We start from the raw sequence: 22,534 nt of genomic DNA, 5'->3' as shown, positions 1-22,534 counted from the left end.
ACGCCTATTATTTTTTAATTTTTATTATTGTGCTTGGCTTAACTTGCTTAAAATCACACAATCAATGTTGGATTTCACCGACATCTCATGACCAGTAATATAAAGTTCCCCTTCTGTTCTCGTCAAGCAAAAGTAATATTCCCCTTCCCATCACCGAAAAGAAAACCAAGCACATATGGGCTATTTGAAAAAACGTGACTTCTTGCTTAACTTATTTCTCATGCGGTGGTCATTGTGCGAATTTACAAGCAAACACAAAACGTGTGAAACACTGCCCTCAATGATTTTTGTGTTTTTCTAACTTTTATTTGGGTTGCTTTTATTGATCTTGTCCATCTATACAACTCAATTTTCAATAAAAAAAAGAGTGCATGGTAATTGAAAATCTTGAGTTTGATTTGATATGGCAGTATTAAATTTTGTAGAACAAAAGTAGAGAATTCCTGGGGAAATAAAAATGAATTTAATGATCGAAACATTTTTTGCAATAGAAATGTAAAGCCAGAAGACTACACAACTCCAACCATAGCATGACGCGTTCGACTTCTTGGTTAAGTAAGTCTCATCGAATACTTTGAGGTGTGAAGGCTTTAAGGGCCATACGCTGGTAGGTTGTACTCATATTGAATTCATTGCGAAAACGCCTTCATAATGTAAGTACGACACTAACCAAGCGCTACACCCTGTCTGTGTGCTGTGATGGATTTTTTGTCCACGCGACTACAATGACTTCCATGGTATACAAATGTTTTTGTGTATCTTTCAATAGTTGCGTCAGTGGCTTCGAATGATTGACAAATTGATAAAAATTATCAGAGGGTTGCAATCGAGTAATACTTCATTTTATACCAAATTTCCTTTAAATCGACAGAAAACTATGGGAATTAAGCCCTTATCAGTGTAAATCGGACGAAATGTCTATATGGGAGCTATGTCTAAATCTAAACCGTTTTTTACCAAAATTCATAGTGTTTGCCTTTGGCCTTAAGAAGTGAGATGTGAAAAATTTTGTGCTGAATGGGTAACAAATGCGCTCTTCACCTTGATTACAAAAAACGCCGAACGGAAAAACGGCACAGAAAGGATATGCTGGCAAAAAGGATATGCTGATCCGAATCAGGAGGAATTTATGAGACGAACTTTACATTTAACCACAGCCCCAGTTGCGGTGCAGGGTACAGTTTGTGTTTTTATAATTAACTGGATGGCCCGGAGTGCTTCGCAACACCCCAGGCTATTTAAAATTCAATATCCTATATTGTCCCGCTCGATCTAAATTTCAGTTTTGGTTTTTTTTTCTGAGTCGGGTGTCTAAAATTAATATTAGATTCGTACTCCACTTTTAATGAACTTTTGAATGAGTCCCATATTGTCTCGATAGGCTCACAAGTTTCTTTGGAGGATTATTCGGCGGCCATCCCTCGCATAATCTCGAATTTGGAATCCAAATTTTTACCCTAAACTTGAATACCTTCTAATTGAATTATCAAAATTACCCCAATCATACTTCTTAGGAGCGAGGGATTATTAGGAAAGTGGTGACCTCTTATATTTGGTGCCAAACTTTGATATCAAAATCACTTTCTATTCCCAAATATCTCTTCTTTGAGTCTCATTCCCTTCCTATCGGTTTACTTTTCCGTTTTGGAGCAGGGGTGGCTCTCCCGAGACGTGTTCTACTCCCAGGTTAGGTTAGGTTGGAAAGAGGGTGCAGATATTAATCCGCCCCATGTCACTATGGACATGTACCTAAGTCAGTAATCGGCTTGTTGTGCGTTCTACTCCCAAATACCTTTAATTTGTTACCCATATTGTCCCGATCAGTCTCCATAGTACGTTTGACGAGTGATTTATGGGTTGGGCGGCCGCACAAATTTAATATAAAATTCTCATTCTACTCCCAATTCTCTTTCATTTGAATCCCATATTGCCTCAGTCGGTTAAAATGCCTGTTGGAGGGATGGGATGGGCGGTTTTTTGGGGAGGGATGGCCCCTTGAGATCTGACCGAATATTATGCTACATATATCGAATTCTCCAAAATACTTGGTTTTAGTTCCATATTGTCCCCAATGGTCCACTTCTTACTCCAATTTTCAGAAATGTTAGATCTCGGAGATGGATGGTGCGATTTAAGCGAAATCTTGTGTGCTCTCGAGGGGGGGCAACCTACCCACGAAACTAACCAAATTTGTTTATAGACCAATCACGACCATATGGGACTCAAATGAAAGGTATTTGCGAGTGTAATACGAATCTGAAAAATGTGGGACCAAGGTTTTTGGGGACCACCCCGACCCCCCAAAACACCCCTCAATCGGACATATTTACCGACCATGCCAATATGGGACTCAAATGAAAGACACTTGGGAGTAGAATACAAACCTGATATCCAAATTTGGGACCAAGTTTCTGGGGGTCCCCCCCCCCCCCTTCCCTAAAACACCCCCAAACAGGACTTATTTACTGACCATGGAAATAAGGGCCTTAAATAAAAGGCATTTGAGTTCAGAATTCTGATATACAAATGGCGGACCAAGGGTTTGTGGGGTCAGTTATTGGGGTAGGATTGCCCCCTGAGATCTGACCGAATATTTTGATACACATTTCAAATTCTCCAAAATAGTTGTTTTTAGTTCCATATTGTCCCCAACGGTCCACTTCTTACCCCAATTTTCAGAAATGCCAGATCTCGGAGATGGGTGGTGCGATGTAAGCGAAATCTTGTATGCTCTCTAGGAGGGCCGCCCCACCCATGAAACCAACCTAATATTTTTATAGACAAATCACGACAATATGGGACTCAAATAAAAGGTATTTGCGAGTAGAATACGAATTTTATATCCAAATGAGGGAGTCTGGGAGTCCACCCCATCCCCAAAACATCCTCCAAACAGAACTTATTTACTGACCATGGTAATATGGGGCTTAAATAAAAGGAATTTAAGTGTAGAATACGAATCTGATATACAAATGTGGGACCAAGTGTTTGGGGGGCCGCCCCTTCCCAAAAACATGCCCAAAGAGGAAAAAATTACGGCCCTGGCAATATGGGGCTCAAATTAAAGTTCTTTGGGAGTAAAGCACGAATCTGATATCAATATTCGGAAAAAAGTGTCTATGGGGCCAACCCACCGCCATTACACAACCCAAATACGAAGTGTTTGCTGACCATTGCAATATGGGGCTCAAATGAGAGGTATTTTAGAGTAGAACACGAACCTGATATATATTTTCATGGCCAACTCACTCAATGGCCATCCGATCCCCCAAAACACCCCCCAAACCGATCATGTTTGACGATTATGGAAATATGGGGTATTTGGAAGTAGACCACAAATCTGATATCAACATTCGGGACCAAATGTAAATAGGATGAATTTTGTCACCAAGACAATTTGAGTCTTCAAGACACTGGAGCTCGATATTGATAGTTTTTAGGGCCCATATCCCATTTAGGAGGCCACCGTAGCGCAGAGGTTAGCATGTCCACCTATGGCGCTGAACGCCTGGGTTCGAATCCTGGCGAGACCATCACAACAAAATTTTCAGCGGTGGTTTTCCCCTCCTAATGCTGGCAACATTTGTGAGGTACTATGCCATGTAAAACTTCTCTCCAAAGAGGTGTCGCACTGCGGCACGCCGTTCGGACTCGGCTATAAATAGGAGGCCCCTTATCATTGAGCTTAAACTTGAATTGGACTGCACTCATTGATATGTGAGAAGTTTGCCCCTGTTCCTTAGTGGAATGTTCATGGGCAAAATATGCATATGTATATATCCCAAACCGGACATATTTGCTGACTTTTGCTATAAGGGGTTTAAATGAAAGGTATTTGAGATTAGAAAACGACTTTGATATCCAATTTCGAGGCAAATGGGAATATGTGATTCAATTCAATTGGGGGACCACCAGGAGTGGCATTTCTACTCACCATGTCGATGTGGGGCTCAAATGAAAGGTATTGGGGAGTAGAGGACCAATTCGTTTGGGAAACGCCCCATCCTATAAACTCCTCTGAAACCAATGTCAATATGGAGTTTAAATAAATGGTATTTAAGAGAAGAGCACGATTCTGATAACTTTTTTAGGGTCAAGTATCTGGGGGACCACCTCACGCCGCAAAAACACCCCTAAATCGGACAAACGTATTTAACGATCATGGCAATATAGGGCTCGCACAGCCAAAATCCTAATTAGAATAAAGTCTTTAAGAATGGAGTACAGCTAACATCCTAACTTAGATGGCCCTATAACCGCCGAGCGAATTCACAGACCAATAAAAATCATATGGTATTCAGATAAAGGCATTTATAGCGTTATACTGTTAGTCAAGTGATATACATATACCATTTTCGTAGGATGATATTTCACTAACTCTTTAATTGTCGAAAATAATTATTTCAAGGATAATGTTGTTCCATATAAAGTAAAAGAAGGGGCGGTACTTGTACCCAAATTTTAATACCATATTCGTTTTTTGGTCCCCAATACCTTTCATGTGATACCCTTATTGTGCCCATCGGACCACTTACGGATATGGGTGGCGTTTTTGAGATAAGGGGGAGGGTCCGTCCACCTTCCGATATCGAAAAATTATATAGCTTTACAAACAAACCGAGTCCCATATATACCTGATTGGCGAATGTGCCCATTTTTGGCGTTTTTGTGGGGGTGGGGTGACCCCCAATACTTCTACATGAATTTGTATTCCAGATTCGCTATCTACTCCCACATACTTTTCATTTGATACCCAAATTGTCCTTATCGGTCCACTTTTGATTTTGGGTGGTGTTTTTGGGGTAACCGCCCCCTTCCGTTATTAATAAATTATAAAGCCTATTCTTTATTCCTGATCATATTCGTAATCTACTCCCGAATACCTTTCATTTGAGTCCCATATTGTCATGATCGTCAAATAACCCCTTTTTAAGTGGTTTTGGGGCTGGAGCAGCCCCCAGGTACATGGACCCAACTTTTATTATGAAATTTGTACTCTAATTTTGAATAGCTTTCATTTGAATCTCATATTGTTCCCATCGGTCCACTTTTATTTTTGGGTAGTACTTTTGGGGTAAGGGGGAGGGTTCGCCCCCCTCCTGATATCAAAAAATTATAAAGCCTATGTTTCCTTCCCGACCAACCTACACAATCTGTGAAAATTTCAAGGTAATCGGTTCAACCGTTTTTGAGTCTATACGGAACAAACAAACAAATAAACAAACAAACACAAATTGAATTTTATATTCAACGAAGAACAATTCCTTGTAGGGAAGTTCGTTATAGAGAAGTTCGACTGTAGTTGCTATTACTTTGTTTCCCAAATATGTTGAACTCTGGAGCGTATGATAATTATTTTTCTTTAGCATTAAACATACGCACTATATATATACGCACATATATATCCTACAAAGTTTTTTCTTGGCTTGACCTGATTTTTCTGATAATTTCTTTTTTTTTTGTTATTTTACCCTCTCTTCCTTCTCAATTTTATCTATCTAAACATCCATAAAAGTATCCAAACAAATGTTGTTTATTCGGGACACTTTGCCTTTTAAAGGGACTCCAAAATGGAGAAGCAAATCAATGAGGACAATTTTTTTTTGAACATCAGATTGAAGACTTCCTACCAATTTCTTCTATTCCCCAATCAGTGACTGCAATACAAGTATACCATAAATTCTCCTGATGTATGATAGTGCGCAGGGGATGAGGTGTGGGTCGGGTTTCATGCAGGCAAAGAAATTCAAACATATGTTCAGTTTTGTGTTTCTCTTTGGCTTTAGAAGAGATGGCAAAAAAAAGCGGCTACTTGCTTACTTAAGGGTGGTAATTAGAAACCTACTCCGTTGGAACACAGAAAGCAATAACAAAAAAAAAACAGGAAGCCACAAAAGGCAGCGTAGAACAATGTGAGTGACAAGTAAGTGGGGGCTAAAATGAAAAAGTGAATGCGTAGTTGTAAGTTGGATGGGTTGGTGCGTAGGGTTAGGTGAGGAAGATACATGGCTTGGCCTGTGAATAGAGCTATCGAGTATTTAAATAAAAGGGAAGAAGACATGCAAACCTAATGGAAAATTACCCAACATAATTGGGGTCTTTATAAAACCTTTAAGAGGCTTTAAATGGGGCAAACAAACATTTTTGCTTTTAGAATTACTACTCTCTCAGTGCTAATGGGGAGGCTATATATTTTGAGGTAAGTAAGTCATAAAAGGGTTAGGATGGGATAGAGGGTGTGTGTGTGTGCGTTTGGGAGTGTTTCTGAAAGTGTTTTCCAAAGGGAACTGCCCAAGCATAGATTTTGTTGTAGATACAGTTTGCAAACAAGGCTTTTATGCTAATTAAGAATTATGTGAATATATCTGTATGATGTTTACTTTCAAGTTTTTAAAGATAATAAATTGGAAAAATTTTTAAAAAGTTTCTAAAAGACTAAAGAGCTCTTTTCCGGTATCACGTAAAATACGTTTTCCATGGCTACAAGTGTTTAATGGAAATAAAGCCATTATACTAAGAAATATTATGATATTTGAGGTGAGAGTTGGCCATATTTTTCCATTAGGAGCATTTGCTTTATGAGCTGGCAAGGCCAAAACATAGCGAGGTAAATCCTTAACCTATTTGTAACCCTTTAGAGTAAATGACTCAATAGTAATGTGCATACTGTGTAAACCAGAAAAGCTGTTGTTCATAGAAAAGTCAAAGATTTTAACCATCCAGCTAGGCAATTTCCGACTGTCGAAGAAGTACCTGCGGATATGTAATCAACATAATAGTTAATCCGTACCTAGCATAAAGATTTCAACCAAACAGGCAGGTCAATATTTTCATAGAATAGCCTAACAATTTCCATAGAGGACAATTTCGGACAAACAGAAAGTTGGATAGAGAGAATGTTGGACAGACAGACATTACTATGAACAGACGAACGGATGGACATGGTTAACCGATCAGTGTATACCATCCTTTTTTGGACGATTTAATTTCTTACGCTGTGTGTTCATTAGTGATGGGCGATTAGTATGCAAGAAAAAAAATCTTAATGGACCCTTCGCGTTTCTCATTCTCGGGATTGTACTGAGCAAAAAAAGTCCACTAGACCATACGACTGCGGTGAAAATCGAGCCTCCAGATTTTGACTTTCTACTCAGACTTTTGTCACTTTTTTTTTGATATTCTGTAACTGGCAAGCCTTTGAGATTTTCGATCCAATACTAAGACAAAAATTGTAGCCAAGTTATCCAGATCCAGATCCAAGAACCCTGCGAATAAGGGGGATACTTCCAGAGGGATCTGGGTCTGAGTCGAAAGCGTCTGGCTGGGCAGTTAAACAGGTAGCGTATGTTACCAGGTCACAATTGGGATACACATTCTTCAAATTGCCATCAATCCTTGCTCTGTAGGAATTGAAGCGGCTGCATGCATCGTAATTGAGCCAGAACTACTCCGTTTTGCCTGGGGAGGTTTATTTTTTCAAGTGCAGGAGGCGTTGGTTCTCCAAGGATCGCATTCACCCTGTACCTATTCACCTCATCTGATACCGTGTGTGCATTGTGTCCTAGCTCGTTGTAACCAATATGTTCTTGCGACCCATAAAATTTACTATCTCGTGGATATTGCCCCGAAAACCGTTGCAGTTCAATTGCAAGAATGATACATTTCCCGGCACTGGCCCGAATATATTGTGGCTGGGGTGCAGCAGTTGCGAATAGTAACGCGCGGGACAGGTCGGAGGGGTCACAAAGTCCGACGACGAGGACAACCCTTGTGACCCACTGCTATGTTCGCACAGCCAGTGTGACTATACTCCCGCAGTGACGTCAGGCCAGAGCAAAATCGCTAATGCACCCATTCCATGAACCGGTCACAACTCACCGACATCGACCGATGATGGAGGCGGTTCTAGCAAACCGAACAGAACCAGGGTCTGGGGTTCTTTTCAATCGCTGCACGGACCAGAAACGTGCGTAGAAGGCACTCCGAGATGTGGCTCTCCCATAAGGCGACAGCCCTTGCCGATTAAGGACTCCGTTACATACAAGCGGGGATTCTAGATCGGTCTATATAGGGGCTTTATCAAGATATTGACCCACCTAGACCATATTCGATACCTGTCATGGGTTCTAAGACTCCCAGTTTTAGCGAAATCGGCGAAACGGAATGCCAAAATTAATTTACCATAGTATTTAAAGCAAATTTCATCGATTTTTTTGTTTTTAGAGAAAATTTCATAGAAATTTTGCCTTTAGAGAAAACTTCATAGAAATTTTGTCTTTAGAGAAAACTTCATAGAAAATTTGCCTTTAAAGGAAACTTCATAAAAATTTTGCCTTTAGAGAAAATTTCATGGGTATTCTGTCTAGAAAAAAATCTTGAAAATTTTGTATTTATTGTATAAATCATAAAGGCTTTGTCTTTACAAAAATTTCATTTTTTTTTAAACGTCAAGAAAAAATTAAGTAAATTTAATCCTGGATCCTATTAATATCCCTAGACCTTGGCCATAGCAAACAAAAACTGTCTAGAAATTTATCTCAATTTGCTAATCGCATTTCTCAGACCACCCACTTTTATTGTTTCGAATAAAATTAATCACAAGAATGTTTTTGTGTGTTGTATGTACATACAGACTAGTTAGTTGTATGTTCGTGATTGTGTATTTTTAATTGTTTTTGTTGCTTTTTGTTCTCCACCGAAAAACAAAAATCGTAACCTTCCTTATCTTAATCGTATACTTAGTAGTAATTATGTCTTTGTGTAGTACATACACCCTCTGAATTCAGACTTCCCCCACCCCCCATGTCAAGAACAGCAATAAAACAACACCAACCAACCACCCACCTACAAAAACCGCCCTCTCCCATGCTCTCTGTAATTACAATGACGATGACGACGGCGATTATGATGCACATTAAACAACAACAGCGCCTTGAACAAAGCAAACGATGTTTAATATGTTCTACGACGTCATTCATCATGACATAGCAGTGTTTGCTGCTATTATTCCGTAGTATGTTTGGCATTGCGTTTGTTTGTTAGGTTCTCTCTGCCTTCACTCATTCATTCATCGGCTGTTTCAAACTGTTCGGCGCCTTTCATTCATTCATACTTTCATTGAATTACACTCTCGACTCACGCTATAAATTTCAAGTTTTTTTTTTCAAGTTTAATATGCACGCACGCACACCTTCCTGATAGCTGTTGTGTTTACGAATGGGCTGCCTCTATGCAAAGCTTTCTCAATTATATTGCAAATACAAACACTCACACATGCAGCCGCATCAAAGAACACACAGCTACTTAAGCGGCGTAATTTTTTTCAATTGAATTTTAAGTACTAAGGTAATAGGAAGCAGTGTTGGCACAATCGAACAGCGTTTCCAATAGAATGTTTTGGAAACCCGATCAAAGTAATTAGAAACAACAAAGTAATAAAAACAAAATGTCTATGAAATTTTCTTAAAATTTCTATGAAATTTTCTCTAAGACAAAATTTCCATGAAATTTTCTCTAAAGACAAAATTTCCATGAAATTTTCTCTAAGACAAAATTTCCATGAAATTTTCTCTAAAGACAAAATTTCCATGAAATTTTCTCTAAAGACAAAATTTCCATGAAATTTTTTCTAAAGACAAAATTTCCATGAAATTTTCTCTAAAGACAAAATTTTTATGAAATTTTCTCTAAAGACAAAATTTCTATGAAATTTTCTCTAAAGACAAAATTTCCATGAAATTTCCTCTAAAAACAAAATTTCCATGAAATTATCTCTAAAGACAAAATTTCCATGATATTTTCTCTAAAGACAAAATTTCCAGGTTAGGTTGAAAAGAGGGTGCGGATATTAATTCGGCCAATGGCATTATGGACATACACCTCAGCCATAGACAAGACATACACCTAAGCTTGTTGTGCGCTCTAAATAATAAAAAGGAACCTCGAAAAAGAAAATCTAAGTCAGGAATTCCGGGCTACTTACAAAATCTCTAATTGTTTTCCATACCAAAATTTTCACAAAATATATTCTATGGAATTTTTTTAAGACAAAATTTGTACGAAAAATTTTCTTAAAACAAAATTAGTTTGAAATTTTTTTTGAAGGCAAAATTCTATGGAATTTTCTGTAATGACAAATTCCCATTAAATTTTTTTAAAGACAAAGTTTCCTTTAAATTTTCTTCAAAAACGAAATTCCTACGAATTTTTATTTAAAACAAAATGTCCTTGAAACTTTCACCACAGACAAAATGTCCATTACACTTTCTTTTATTATATATTTTTATTTTATATTTTTACTTTTATTATATTTATTTTTTTTTTATTTTATTTTATTTTATTTTAATGTCCTTGAAACTTTCACCACAGACAAAATGTCCATTACACTTTCTTTTATTATATATTTTTATTTTATATTTTTACTTTTATTATATTTATTTTATTTATTTTATTTTATTTTATTTTATTTTATTTTATTTTATTTTATTTTATTTTATTTTATTTTATTTTATTTTATTTTATTTTATTTTATTTTATTTTATTTTATTTTATTTTATTTTATTTTATTTTATTTAATTTTATTTTATTTTATTTTATTTTATATTGTTTTATTTTCTTTTATTTTATTTGATTTATTTTATCATATTTTTTTGTATTTTTTTACCTTATTTAATTTTAATTTTACTCAAGTACGGCAATGCTATTTGCTCTTTACTTTTATTCTTCTTCTTCTTAAAGTAATTTATAAACTCACGTCAGTATAAGTGTCAGATGTCTGCCTCATTATTAGGTTGTTCGTGTATGTCTGGATGATCGTTTATTCCTGAGTACGTGCGTGAGCCCATCCCACGCCAATAATTTCATTATGTCAAAAGTTTAGGTAACCGAGTGTATCCAAGTGTTTTTGTTGTTCCGCTTGATAAGTGATTGACTTGGCTCACCACAAACAAACACACACACACACTCTTGAACATCTCAAAGGAGAACTACACATACACACGTACAGTCTATCGTTTTTGTAATGCAGAAGAAAACACATTTGTGAAAGAGAGTGAGAATAATTTAAGTGAAATTAAAGCATGCCACCACAATCTCCACCCCTCAACCTGTTTCTCACGAGCATTCCCTTCCGTTTTAATAAGCCTTGACATGCCTTGCAAACAAAATAACTTTCAAGGCAAGGTATATGGCTAATTGTGTGTGTGAGTACGTCTGAGAGGCCAATACTGACAACACTTGGAAACAAACCCTTTCCAATAAATATGAACAATTGGAAGTAAAGTCATTGAACCAGAACAAGTTCAACTTTTGAAAGCAATTGGTGTTAGAAAGTGTAAAAAATAAGAATTAAATTATTAATTTTGAAATTATACGAAATGCTTACAACAGATGGCACCCTTCTATTGTAAACTGAGAATTTGGCGGCTCAGAGTGAGAGTCTAAGATTGATGGCATTTCCATCAGTTTGATGCTATTTCCGGCAAAACTAACGGCAAAGAGTCTAAGGTTAGCTTTTGGAATGACATCTGATTTATTTGGTCATCAAGGACTACATGTCTTTTAAAAGGTTTCGGACAAAGATGTATTATACCAACATACAATATATGTTACTTCCTTCTAGTCCCCTTAATTTTTCTTTTTTCTGCAGCTTGGTGTTATTACAATAACAGCCACAGGCAATCTTGTTATTCATGCGACCATTTCACCAAAAAGGACTTCTCTCAGCCCTACACACATACATATTTTGAAATTGGCCTTCGGTCAATTTCCTGTGGTTGACGCTTGTTTACGCTTTAATTTGTAACGTAAAAATGCTGTTAACCGCTGAGTGATGGGTTTGAAGATTGTGCAATGGTCTGTTTGTGTTTGGTCTTGGGTTGACAGACACCTACAAATCAAAGAGTGGTTTTGTTACTTTGCTATCTAAATATTGCTCGGAGCTGGGTTGCACAAACCAAGGTACAGTAAAACAAAACGAACAAAAATTAAACAAATAGTCGGCAAAAATGTTACAAACAGCTTCAAATGGCCAAAAGCAAAGACACATGGTGAAAATGAGGAAAAAGGTTAGGAAAATATAGCCAAAATATTAGTATTAGTAGACTCAGTGAAAACAACAAGAGGAACACCCATGTCACTTGTTGGAACGTAGGGGCTGTCGATAGGAAAAAATAAAAAAAAAAAATGGGAGGATCCATACCAGGACAAGATGAAGCGAAGACTTACGGAAAGTAGGAAGGATATCAGTACGACTTTCGCCGTGTACACAGGGTGCTTAGGATAAGAGGTACACCTACACGGGATAAAGTGGGATTGAGACCGGTAACGGATAAGGTCGATACTATGAGAAAATAGGATGGAGATCAATAAGCCCTTCCGCGTCTACACGGGTTACACACAGCGAAAAACCTATCGGGGATCCAGACCGGAATAAAGTAGGGAGAATACTAAAGGATAAAATAAAGGAAATCAATGCGACATTTGGTATGCTCATGTCACATAAAGTAACAGGAACACCTGACAGTGAGCGAGGGTGTAAAAAGAGATCAATAAGGCTTTCGGAGTGTACACCGTTAATATAGGAGGATGTGTGATGGAAATTTGCGAAGCGAGACTTTGGTAAAGTTCTTATGTCAACGCGCAATATTCGCGGCGGACAAATGAAATCAGTGACTTTGGAATTTGTAGAGCGGAAATTTCATTTCGAAAAAATTTTTAAAATTTCATTTTTATAGCAATTTTTTTTTTAAATTTCATTCTTAGAACATTTTTCAAGATTTCATTTCTATAAAAAAAATTCTCCAAAAATTTATTTCAATGCATTATCATTTCTATAGGAAATTTTGTCAAAATTTTATTTTTTTAGGAAATTTTGTCAAAAGTTCATTTCTATAGGAAATATTTTCAAAACTTAATTTCCATAGGAACTTTTGTTAAAGAAGACGCTCCGCAGCGTATTTGAGCCCTATATTGCAATGGTCGATATATAAGTCCTGTTTTGATAGAGTTCTAAGGCAAGTCCGCCAATGATGCTAAACGCTCGAATTTAAATCATGTCGACAACATGGGAAAACTTTTAAGTGGTGGTTATCCCCTCCTTATGTTGGCGACATTTGTGAGGTACTATGTCCCCCTTATGCAAAAAGGAGCCCCTTATGACTGAGCTTAAACTTGAATCAGGCAAGACCCATTGTCCCTGTTCTTTAATGAAATGTTTATGGGCAAATTTTCGCTCTACTCCCTTAAACCATTCATTGGACTCCTATATTATAGTGGGTAAACAATATGTCCGGTTTGGGAGTGAGGTGGCTACCCAGACACTTGGCCCTTAAAGTAAATATAAGCTTCTTGCTATACTCTCAAATACTTTTTATATAAGCCCCATATTACCATAGTTGGAAAAAAAGTCATGCTTCAATTCTGCCTTCTGTCATCACTAATCTATATATCCATTTGACGGGAAGTGTTTTTTGGAGATAGGAAGGTACCTCAAGCATTCCGCCCAAAAATATGGATGTCAAATTCTTGCTCTACTCCCAAAAACCTTTCATTTAAGCCCAAAATTGCCATGGTCAATAAATATGTACGGATTGGGGGGCGTTTTGGGGCTTTGTCTGGAAATTCGCCACTTTGCCCTAATTATAGGTATCGTTTTTTTTTACCCCCAAAAACCTTTCATTTGAGCCCCACATTGATATTTTCGGAAAATAAGAACTTTGGGGCTCACCCGCAAACACTTGACCCCAAAAATGGATTCCTTTTCTACCCTCAAATACCATTCATTTGAGTCCCACGTCGTCACGATGGGTGTAATAAACTACAATTTTGAGGTGTTTTAAGGAGTTACCATCTATGAAAATTTTATGAAAATTGGTTCAGCCGTTTCTGTGTCCATACGAAACAGACAAACAAACAAAGCGCAAAAACTTCATTTTTATATAATAGAAGAAGAATCGGAAGATATTGTCAAAATGTCATTTTTAAAAAAAATTTTAAAAATTTCATTTCTATAGAAAAAAAGTTTTATTTGTATAGAAAGTTTTTCAAAATTTAACTTTGTAAAAATGGTTGTCAACATTTCTTCCCATTCGATTCTTGTTTTGTTTTACTTTTACTTTATTTTATTTTTTAACATTTTTTTTTTTTTAAATTTTGGGAAAAATTTATTTTTTATTAAAAATTATTTTTTTTTTCATTTACAGTTCTCCATACTGGCTTTAAAGACTGACGCAACGTGTGAAGCCTCAATTGGAACAACAACTAACAACACCACCACCAACTTAACCAAATGTGTTTCTAAAGATTAGGGTGGAAACAAAAAAATCTGCTACCCTGGATAAACAAATTCAAATAAAGTTAAGCACCATCATGTTCTTGCCGGTTAAATCGAATCTGTGAGTATTTGAAAATAAATTTCATTTAAACTTTCCAGCTAACATGGATTATGGGAGATGCCATGACATCATGGTGAAAGCCGAAGGAGAAAATACCCTTGAAAATGTTTTTGGCCTTACACATGACAAACATTTGATAAATCGCTTGAAAGTGCAGGAAAAGCAGACGTTAAAATAAAGTCCTTTGTGGAAAGAGTAAATGGCAGACCTTAGCGACTGTGCGATACCCACACTGCTTATTGAACAAATACTAAGCGACATCAATTCAAAGCCAAACACTAAGAATTTGGGTAGAACTCGCACATATATATATGCTTGGTCCTTGGGTCCAGGATAGAGTCTTTCTATGCGTCATGGGTTAGGGTAAATGTGTGAGAACGTTACTGCACACTGCGATTTATGTTTCAATGGCAAAACTCAAAAGGGGTCTTTTCAAAGCCCGCCTGAAACTAAAGTCCCCTGAGAATTACAATTAACAGTTATATGCCTAGGTTAGCATATCCGCCAATTACGCTGAACGCCTGGGTTCGAATCCTGGCGAGAACATCAGAAAAAATTTTAAGCGGTGATTATCCCCTCCTAACGCTGGCAATATTTGTGAGGTACTATGCCATGTAAAACTTCTCTCCACAGAGGTGTCGCACTGCGGCACGCCGTTCGGACTCGGATATAAACAGGAGGCCCCTTATCATTGAGCTTAAACTTGAATCGGACTGCACTCATTGAAATGTGAGAAGTTTGCCCCTGTTTCTTAGTGGAAAAATTTGCATTTTGCATGACTAGTATCAGTCAATGCGGTCTTCTAAGCTAAGCAACCTTGCATAGCTTCTGCTACCTAATAGTTCGAGGTTACAGCCATCAATTTACGGCCCCTTTTGTCCATTTTCCCCCTTGATGTGCATGACCAAGTCTGGTTTTGTTTATGAAATTTTAGTTAAATTTTTTGTTCAGTTTCAAGAATTGTGGAGCTGTTCACTCCATTGCGATATGAATGACAAGATGGGACGGGCATGGAGCATGGCTAAGGCGTATTATTCTCTGTTAGCTGTTCTTCTTCTTACCATTACTAACAATTGCTTAAAGTTCTAAAATGCTTAACTACATGAGTAATGGACAGTATAGAAATTGAGGTCAAGTTCCCAAATTCCCCCTTCTGAGGGAGACAAGAATTTTATCAACCAAAGGGGGGTTGCATCATATCCCTGTTGCCTTTCTAACTTTGTTATGCTTATCACCATACAATGATGTTAACAGCTACCACTACATCCTTTTTGCCCCACAACAAAGTCTGGAGTTGCAGCAGCAGAGACCCCATTCAACATTCATTGTCGCGACAGGGACATGGAAACTCAGACATAGCCACAGTCGGAAGCCTGCAGGAACAGACAGACAATTTGTCCGGCTTGTTGGCGTCTCTGATGTCGTCATCATCATTACCGAAGTAGTGTTAAGGGAACCAAGGACAAGCAAGCTAACAACTCGGTGTCATTACAAAGCATTCATGCATTTATTTACGCATTCAGTCGCCACCACTATTCCTGTGTATATGAGCGGGTGGGGTGGGGGCTTATTTCCTGTAGTGCGTCCTTGCCATAGCAGATATGGTTGTGATTTCATCATCGCCAGCGACAGCCATTACCACAAATGATGACTTTCCGAATGACCATTTTGGGGGGAGTACTTTGGACCATGTGTTTACGAGTTCTCTGGGCCCCATTTTCGAGATAAGTGCAAAATGGATGAATGCAATTTGGGGTTACAATGCAAAACAAATAAAAAATCAAAACTCAACACAACCCAAAAACATCCCCCCCGCTTTATACACCGGAAATGGGGTTAATTGCCACATAAAAAGCTGAGAATGAAAGCAATCACAATTGATTATTAAGCTTTGGCTAAACGCAAACACTGTTGTTGTTGTTGTTTAAGTAACATGAAACGATATTGGAAAAGTGGCTCAAGGGTGGAGTTGCTAGAAATGGCGAATAAACATTTATGACAGCCATCAAAATAAATTTGCAGACTTTTATGGGGCAAGCATTAAATTCTAAGTTCTTCTAGCAAGGACATTTGACAGCTTGCTCTAAATGGAAGCCATCAATAAACATGTGACGTTATGAAATAATCAAGGATAAAATCAAATTTAAGAAATTTGAGTAGATTGATGAAGGAATTTTTGTTTTTATTTTATAAATGGTGTCTGCAAAGAATTGAATAACAACTGTAGAAGGTAAAGCGTGTAAAAGTAAAAGAGTGCTAAGTTCGGCCGGGCCGAATCTTACATACCCTCCACCATCAATCGCATTTGTCGAGCTCTTGCCACGGTATCTCTTTTTAGGCAAACAAAGGATATCAGGTTATGGACCGATTTCAACCATTCTTAATACAGTTGTTGGATCATCACAAAACACCTCATGCAAAATTTCAGCCAAATCGGATAATAATTGCGCCCTCTAGTGGCTCAAGAAGTCAAGACCCCTGATCGGTTTATATGGCAGCTATATCAGGTTATGGACCGATTTCAACCATTTTTAATACAGAAGTCATAACAAAACACCTCAAGCAAAATTTCAGCCAAATCGGGTAATAATTGCGCCCTCTAGTGGCTCAAGAAGTCAAGACCCCAGATCGGTTTATATGGCAGCTATATCAGACTATGAATCGATTTCAACCATACTCAGCACATTTGTTGAAAGTCATAATAAAACGCCTCGTGCAAAATTTCAGCGAAATCAGATAAGAATTGTGCCGTCTAGCGGCTCAAGAAGTCAAGACCCCAGATCGGTTTAAATGGCAGCTATATCAGATTATGGACCGATTTCAACCATACTCGCCACAATTGTTGAAATTCATAATAAAACACCTCGTGCAAAATTTCAGCGAAATCAGATAAGAATTGTGCCCTCTAGAGGCTCAAGAAGTCCAGATCCCAGATCGGTTTATATAACAGCTATACCAGATTATGAACCGATTTGAATTATACTTAACACAGTTATTGGAAGTGATACCAAAACACTAAGTGCAAAATTTCAGTCAAATCGGACGAGAATGGCACCCTCTAGCGGGTCAAGAAGTCAAGACCCAAGATCGGTTTATATGGCAGCTATATCAAAACATGGACCGATTTGAGCCATACTTAGCGCAGTTGTTGGAAGTGATACCAAAACACCACGTGCAAAATTTCAGTCAAATCGGACGAGAATTGCGCCCTCTAGAGGCCCAAGAAGTCAAGACCCACGATCGGTTTATATGGCAGCTATATCAAAACGTGGACCGCTATAGCCCATTTACAATCCCAACCGACCTACACTAATAAGAAGTATTTGTGCAAAATTTCAATCGGCTAGCTTTACTCTTTCGAAAGTTAGCGTGCTTTCGACAGACAGACGGACGGGCATGGCTAGTTCGACTTTATTGATCTGAGACGAATATTTCGAGGAGTTATAAACAGAATGACGAAATTACTATACCCCCATCCTATGGTGTTGGGTATAAAAACGCGTTAAGATCAGTGAGACCGAATTTTATATACCATGTGCAAGCTCTGTTGATTGAATATAAATTTTTATGAATGGTAACCGAAATATTTAATAGGAAGTCAAATATTCGGATGAAAATTTACCAATGATGTAGGAAATCGTATCAGAACACCACATGCAAAATGGCTTACCAGATCGAGTGATGGAAAATCCGACCCCTAACTATGGTCCCATTTCTGCAGATAAATCTCTAACATTGTAAAGCAGTTTCGGTGACACTAAAAGTTTTTCTAATACAGGATTTTATGTTGTTCTTTTCCAAGAATTTTATTTATGTGGAGGAGTGGTTCGTGGATTAAGAATTCCTGGATATGAATGGGAGACATACAGTCTGTTTTCTTGCAAAGAGTAATCTAAATATGTATCCTTTTTCGTCGCTTGGCACTGAAGACTATCCCCTCTAGACCTAAAAAGGAAGTGGAAACTGCGGTGGACATTGACATAAGGGTCCAGCGTTTGCTCTAGAGCCAAACCAAGTGACAAACAGCGACCGCCATGGTGGACACCACAACTGGTTGTTCAAAGGATGGGTGGTTTGAACCGCGTGTCATGCAGTGGCTGTGTATGACAGTTGCCACACCTATAAAGTTGTATGGTGCTGTAGACTGGTGGACGGCACTTAAAAAAACCGCCTACTGTTTAATACACACCCTGGACGAAACCACAAATGCACTGATTTCAATGAAGCATTTGTTCCCTCTTGGCATTGTGACTGCAATAATTGCTCGCATCACTATCGGGCGCCTCTTGGCAGGCCCCTAAACTTGGTCACCTCAATATTTCGAAAATTGTTCGGACTGCCAAATGTTCACTTGTGGTCCGGTTTTCAATATTTCAAAAATTGATGGATAGTGCTCATAAATCCCTGCAATACAAATTTTGAGGTATACATAATCTCCACCGGGTTCGGGGATAGTCGACTTTTTGTTTTTTTTTTTTTTTTTTTTTTGAAATTTTGCCCAAGATTGCATTCTGGTTCGATTTCCATTTTGATGCATGATATTTCACTTAAATACAAGCAAGGACGGGCTAAAGTCGGGCGAAGCCGACCTATAAATACCCTACACCACATTGGATATGCAGGCTAAGCTGGCGAATTTAAAATTTGCTTAAATTTGCTTTTTTGAGAAGATTAAGGCAAATGCCATAAAAGTGAAAATCGGAAGATGCATATATATGTGAGCTATATCTTAAACTGAACCGATTTCTTTTAAATTCAATAACAATACCGGGAGTCATAAGGGAATCCTTAGAGCCAATATTCGTGTAAATCGGTTAACAAATGACCAAATTATTGCAATACTATTCCAAATCGGACGAAGTCCTAAGGGCGCTATATCTAAATCTGAACCGATTTCTATCAAATTCCCTAATAATTTCGAAACTCATAGGAGAATCACTCGTGCAAAATTTCGTGAGAATCGGTTTACAAATGACGATATAAATGGAATTTTAGTCCAAATCGGACGGGCTATATGCAAATTTGAAACGATTTTTTTCCAATTTCAATAGGCTTTGTTTCTAGGCCCAAGAAAACGTATTTCTGAACACAACAACATCCCTCGATGGTCGGAGATCTCTCAACGAGATGACTGAACAGTTCAAAATTCACCTGTTCTGGGTGCCGGGCCATTGAGATATCACAGGGAACTGTAAAGCGGACGAGCTTGCGAGACTAGGAACTACCCTACACATTCCAGAGGTACTGAAATCTGCGGGTATGCCTCTAGCGATATGTAACCTAAGTTTTCAGGACCAAGTCCGAGTACAACGAATGATGTATGGTCACAAAGAGGGAATTGTGAGCATTCCTAAACTATGTGGCCTTATCTAGAATTGAAGAGGTCTACCGCTTTGGTATCATTAGCTAGAACAGAAGTCTCAGTCATTGTGTCCGTCATAACAGGTCACTGTCTAATCGAAAAACATGCTGACAGACTGAAAGTTGCCAGCAACGACTTTCGCAGAAGCTGTAAGGACATCGAAGAAGAAGAGTCTATAGAATACCTTCTTTGTGTGTGTCCAGCACTAGCAGTCAGTAGGAGTTCCATTTTAGGTTCTCATTTCTTTGAGAACCTGTCTGATTTAGCAGATGTGAACATTCGCAAGTTGTTGGGCTTTTTAAAGCGATCTAGATGGTTCAACGGTAGGCACTAGAAGGCATCTTCCTTCTTCTGTCCCTGAGGTATAACAATAGACGAAAAGTGAGTCTAAGTGAGTCTGATGGCAGACTGCCACTTAAACCTAAACTAACCTTACCTAGACCCAGGAAAATGCTTGTGCCAAATTTGCAGACGATCGGATGAAAATTGCGACCTGTACTTTGTATACAAGTTAATATGGACAGACAGACGGACAGACAGACATAGCTAAGTCGAATCAGAAAGAGATTCTGAGTCGATCGGTATGCTTATCAATGGGCCTATCTCTCTTCCTTCTGGGTGTTACAAACAAATTTACTAAATTATTATACCCTGCACCACAGTAGTGGTGTAGGGTATAAACAGCGGTGTAGGGTATAAGAACAGCTAGAGTGAAAGGTCTCAAACTAAGTAAGTGTTGTACTTGCATCATAAACGCCTTTTTGTGGTACATGCGATACGAGTACGAGCTGCCAATATATGGCTCTTGAATCCTCTACACCTATTGTAGCTGAATAAGCCCCCTTAGCAAGGACGAAACGCGTTCCACCAAAGCGGTTGGGGTGCTGTGATCTCTGGCTTTCCTTTTCCATTGCAAAAAAAAATCATCCACCATTGAGATTGTTTCGAAAGAGAAGGTAAGGTTAGGTTAGATTGAAAAGAGGCTGCTGATATTAATCCGCTCCATGCCACTATGGACATACGGCTTGTTGTGCGCTCTAAATACAAAAAGTAACCTCGACAAAGAAAATCTAAGTTAAGAATTCCATGCTACCTTCAAAATCCTTGTTTTCCATGCAACGCCCCTAAGTTGGTTCATGTCTGGTATAGTGTCCCCACCTAAGTGCCGGTATCTGTTAGGCGCAAAAGCCGGGCAATGACAAAGGAAATGCTCCAACGTTTCATCATCTTCCCCGCATGCCCTACACATGATATCACCTGCCTTACCGATTTTAATAAGTGGAGGCCACCGTAGCGTAGAGGTTAGCATGTCCGCCTATGACGCTGAATGCCTGGGTTCGAATCCTGGCGAGACCATCAAAAACATTTTCAACGGTGGTTTTCTCCTCCTAATGCTGGCAACATTTGTGAGTTACTATGCCATGTAAAGCTTCTCTCCAAAGAGGTATTGCACTGCGGCATGCCGTTCGGACTCGGCTATAAAAAGGAGGCCCCTTATCATTGAGCTTAAAAAACTTCAATCGGACTGCACTCATTGATATGTGGGAAGTTTGTCCCTGTTCCTAAGTGGAATGTTCATGGACAAAATTTGCATTGCTCGTAGTTCTATATTTCTCATCATGATACCAATGGGTATACTGACCTCGTTCTTACTTCCATTCAGTAATAGCCTCGTCTTCTCACGATCTGGGTCACCCCATAGGATTTTCGCCGTCCTATCGACCATTTCGCTGTTCTACAGAGTTGCATGCGCATTCGTCGCCCACTCCCTTAACTCGGACTGCGTCGACCCTAAAGGCTTCGGGTTAACCAAGTCCTCTGGCCATCATCGCTAAATCGTCTGCCCTTTCATTCTCCCTTACTCCGTTATGGCCCGGCATCGAAACGATGCGGATTTTGCCATCCTCAGAGAAGGCGTTAATCTCCTTCTTACACTGCAAGACTTTTCGTGACCTCAAGTCAAATATACGGATGAAAATTTTTCGATGATGTAGAAAATCGTATCAGAACACCACATGCAAAATGGCTTGCCAGATCAAGTGATGGAAAATCCGACCCCTAACAATGGTCCCATTTCTGCAGATAAATCTCGAACATTGTAAAGCAGTTTCGGTGACACTAATACCGGATTTTATATTGTTCTTTTCCAAGAACTTTATAAATGTGGAGGAGTGGTTCGTGGATTAAGAACTCTGGATATGAATGGGAGACACACAGCCTATTTTCTTGCATAGAGTAATCTAGATATGTATCCTTTTTCGGCGCTGATGGCTATCCCCTCTAGACCTAAAAAGAAAGTGGAAACTGGAGAAGGACATATTGGTCCAGCGGATCATCTCAATGTCTCGCTTAAGCAAGCATGCCCTAAAGCCAAACCAGAGGACAAACAGAGACCGCCATGGTGTACACCAGAACAGGTTGTTCAAAGAATTGGGGGTTTAAACCGCATGTCATGCACTGGCTGTGTATGGCTGTTGCCACACCTATAAAGCTGTATGGTGCTGTAGACAGGTGGACGGTACTTACAAAATCCGCCTACTGTTTAATGCTCACCGTGGACGAAACCACAAATGCTCTGATTTCAATGGAGCATTTTTTGCCTCTCGACATTGTGACTGCAATAATTGCTCGCATCACTATCGGGCGCCTCTTGGCAGGCCCCTAAACTTGGTCACCTCAATATTTCGAAAATTGTTCGGACTGCCAAATCTTCACTTGTGGTCCGGTTTTCAAAATTTCAAAAAATGATGGCGCAATACAAATTTTGTGGCATACATAA

General features: G+C 38.6%; 1 protein-coding gene across 1 annotated transcript in view; it reads left to right on the top strand.

The window, feature by feature from the left end:
* The window catches only part of LOC106088270 (kelch-like protein 17), a 119,286-nt gene that overhangs the window by 76,186 nt on the left and 20,566 nt on the right, over nt 1-22,534 (top strand). Inside the window, exon 3 of the mRNA XM_059368923.1 lies at nt 14,202-14,393. Coding sequence (XP_059224906.1) covers nt 14,368-14,393 — 26 coding nt within the window. The 5' untranslated portion in view covers nt 14,202-14,367. The remainder of the gene's footprint in view (nt 1-14,201; nt 14,394-22,534) is intronic.

Source organism: Stomoxys calcitrans, chromosome 5 (genome assembly GCF_963082655.1).
Source record: "Stomoxys calcitrans chromosome 5, idStoCalc2.1, whole genome shotgun sequence".
Taxonomy (NCBI): Eukaryota; Metazoa; Arthropoda; class Insecta; order Diptera; family Muscidae; genus Stomoxys; species Stomoxys calcitrans.
Note: the sequence above shows the minus strand (reverse complement) of the source record. Positions and strands in the feature narration are given on the sequence as shown.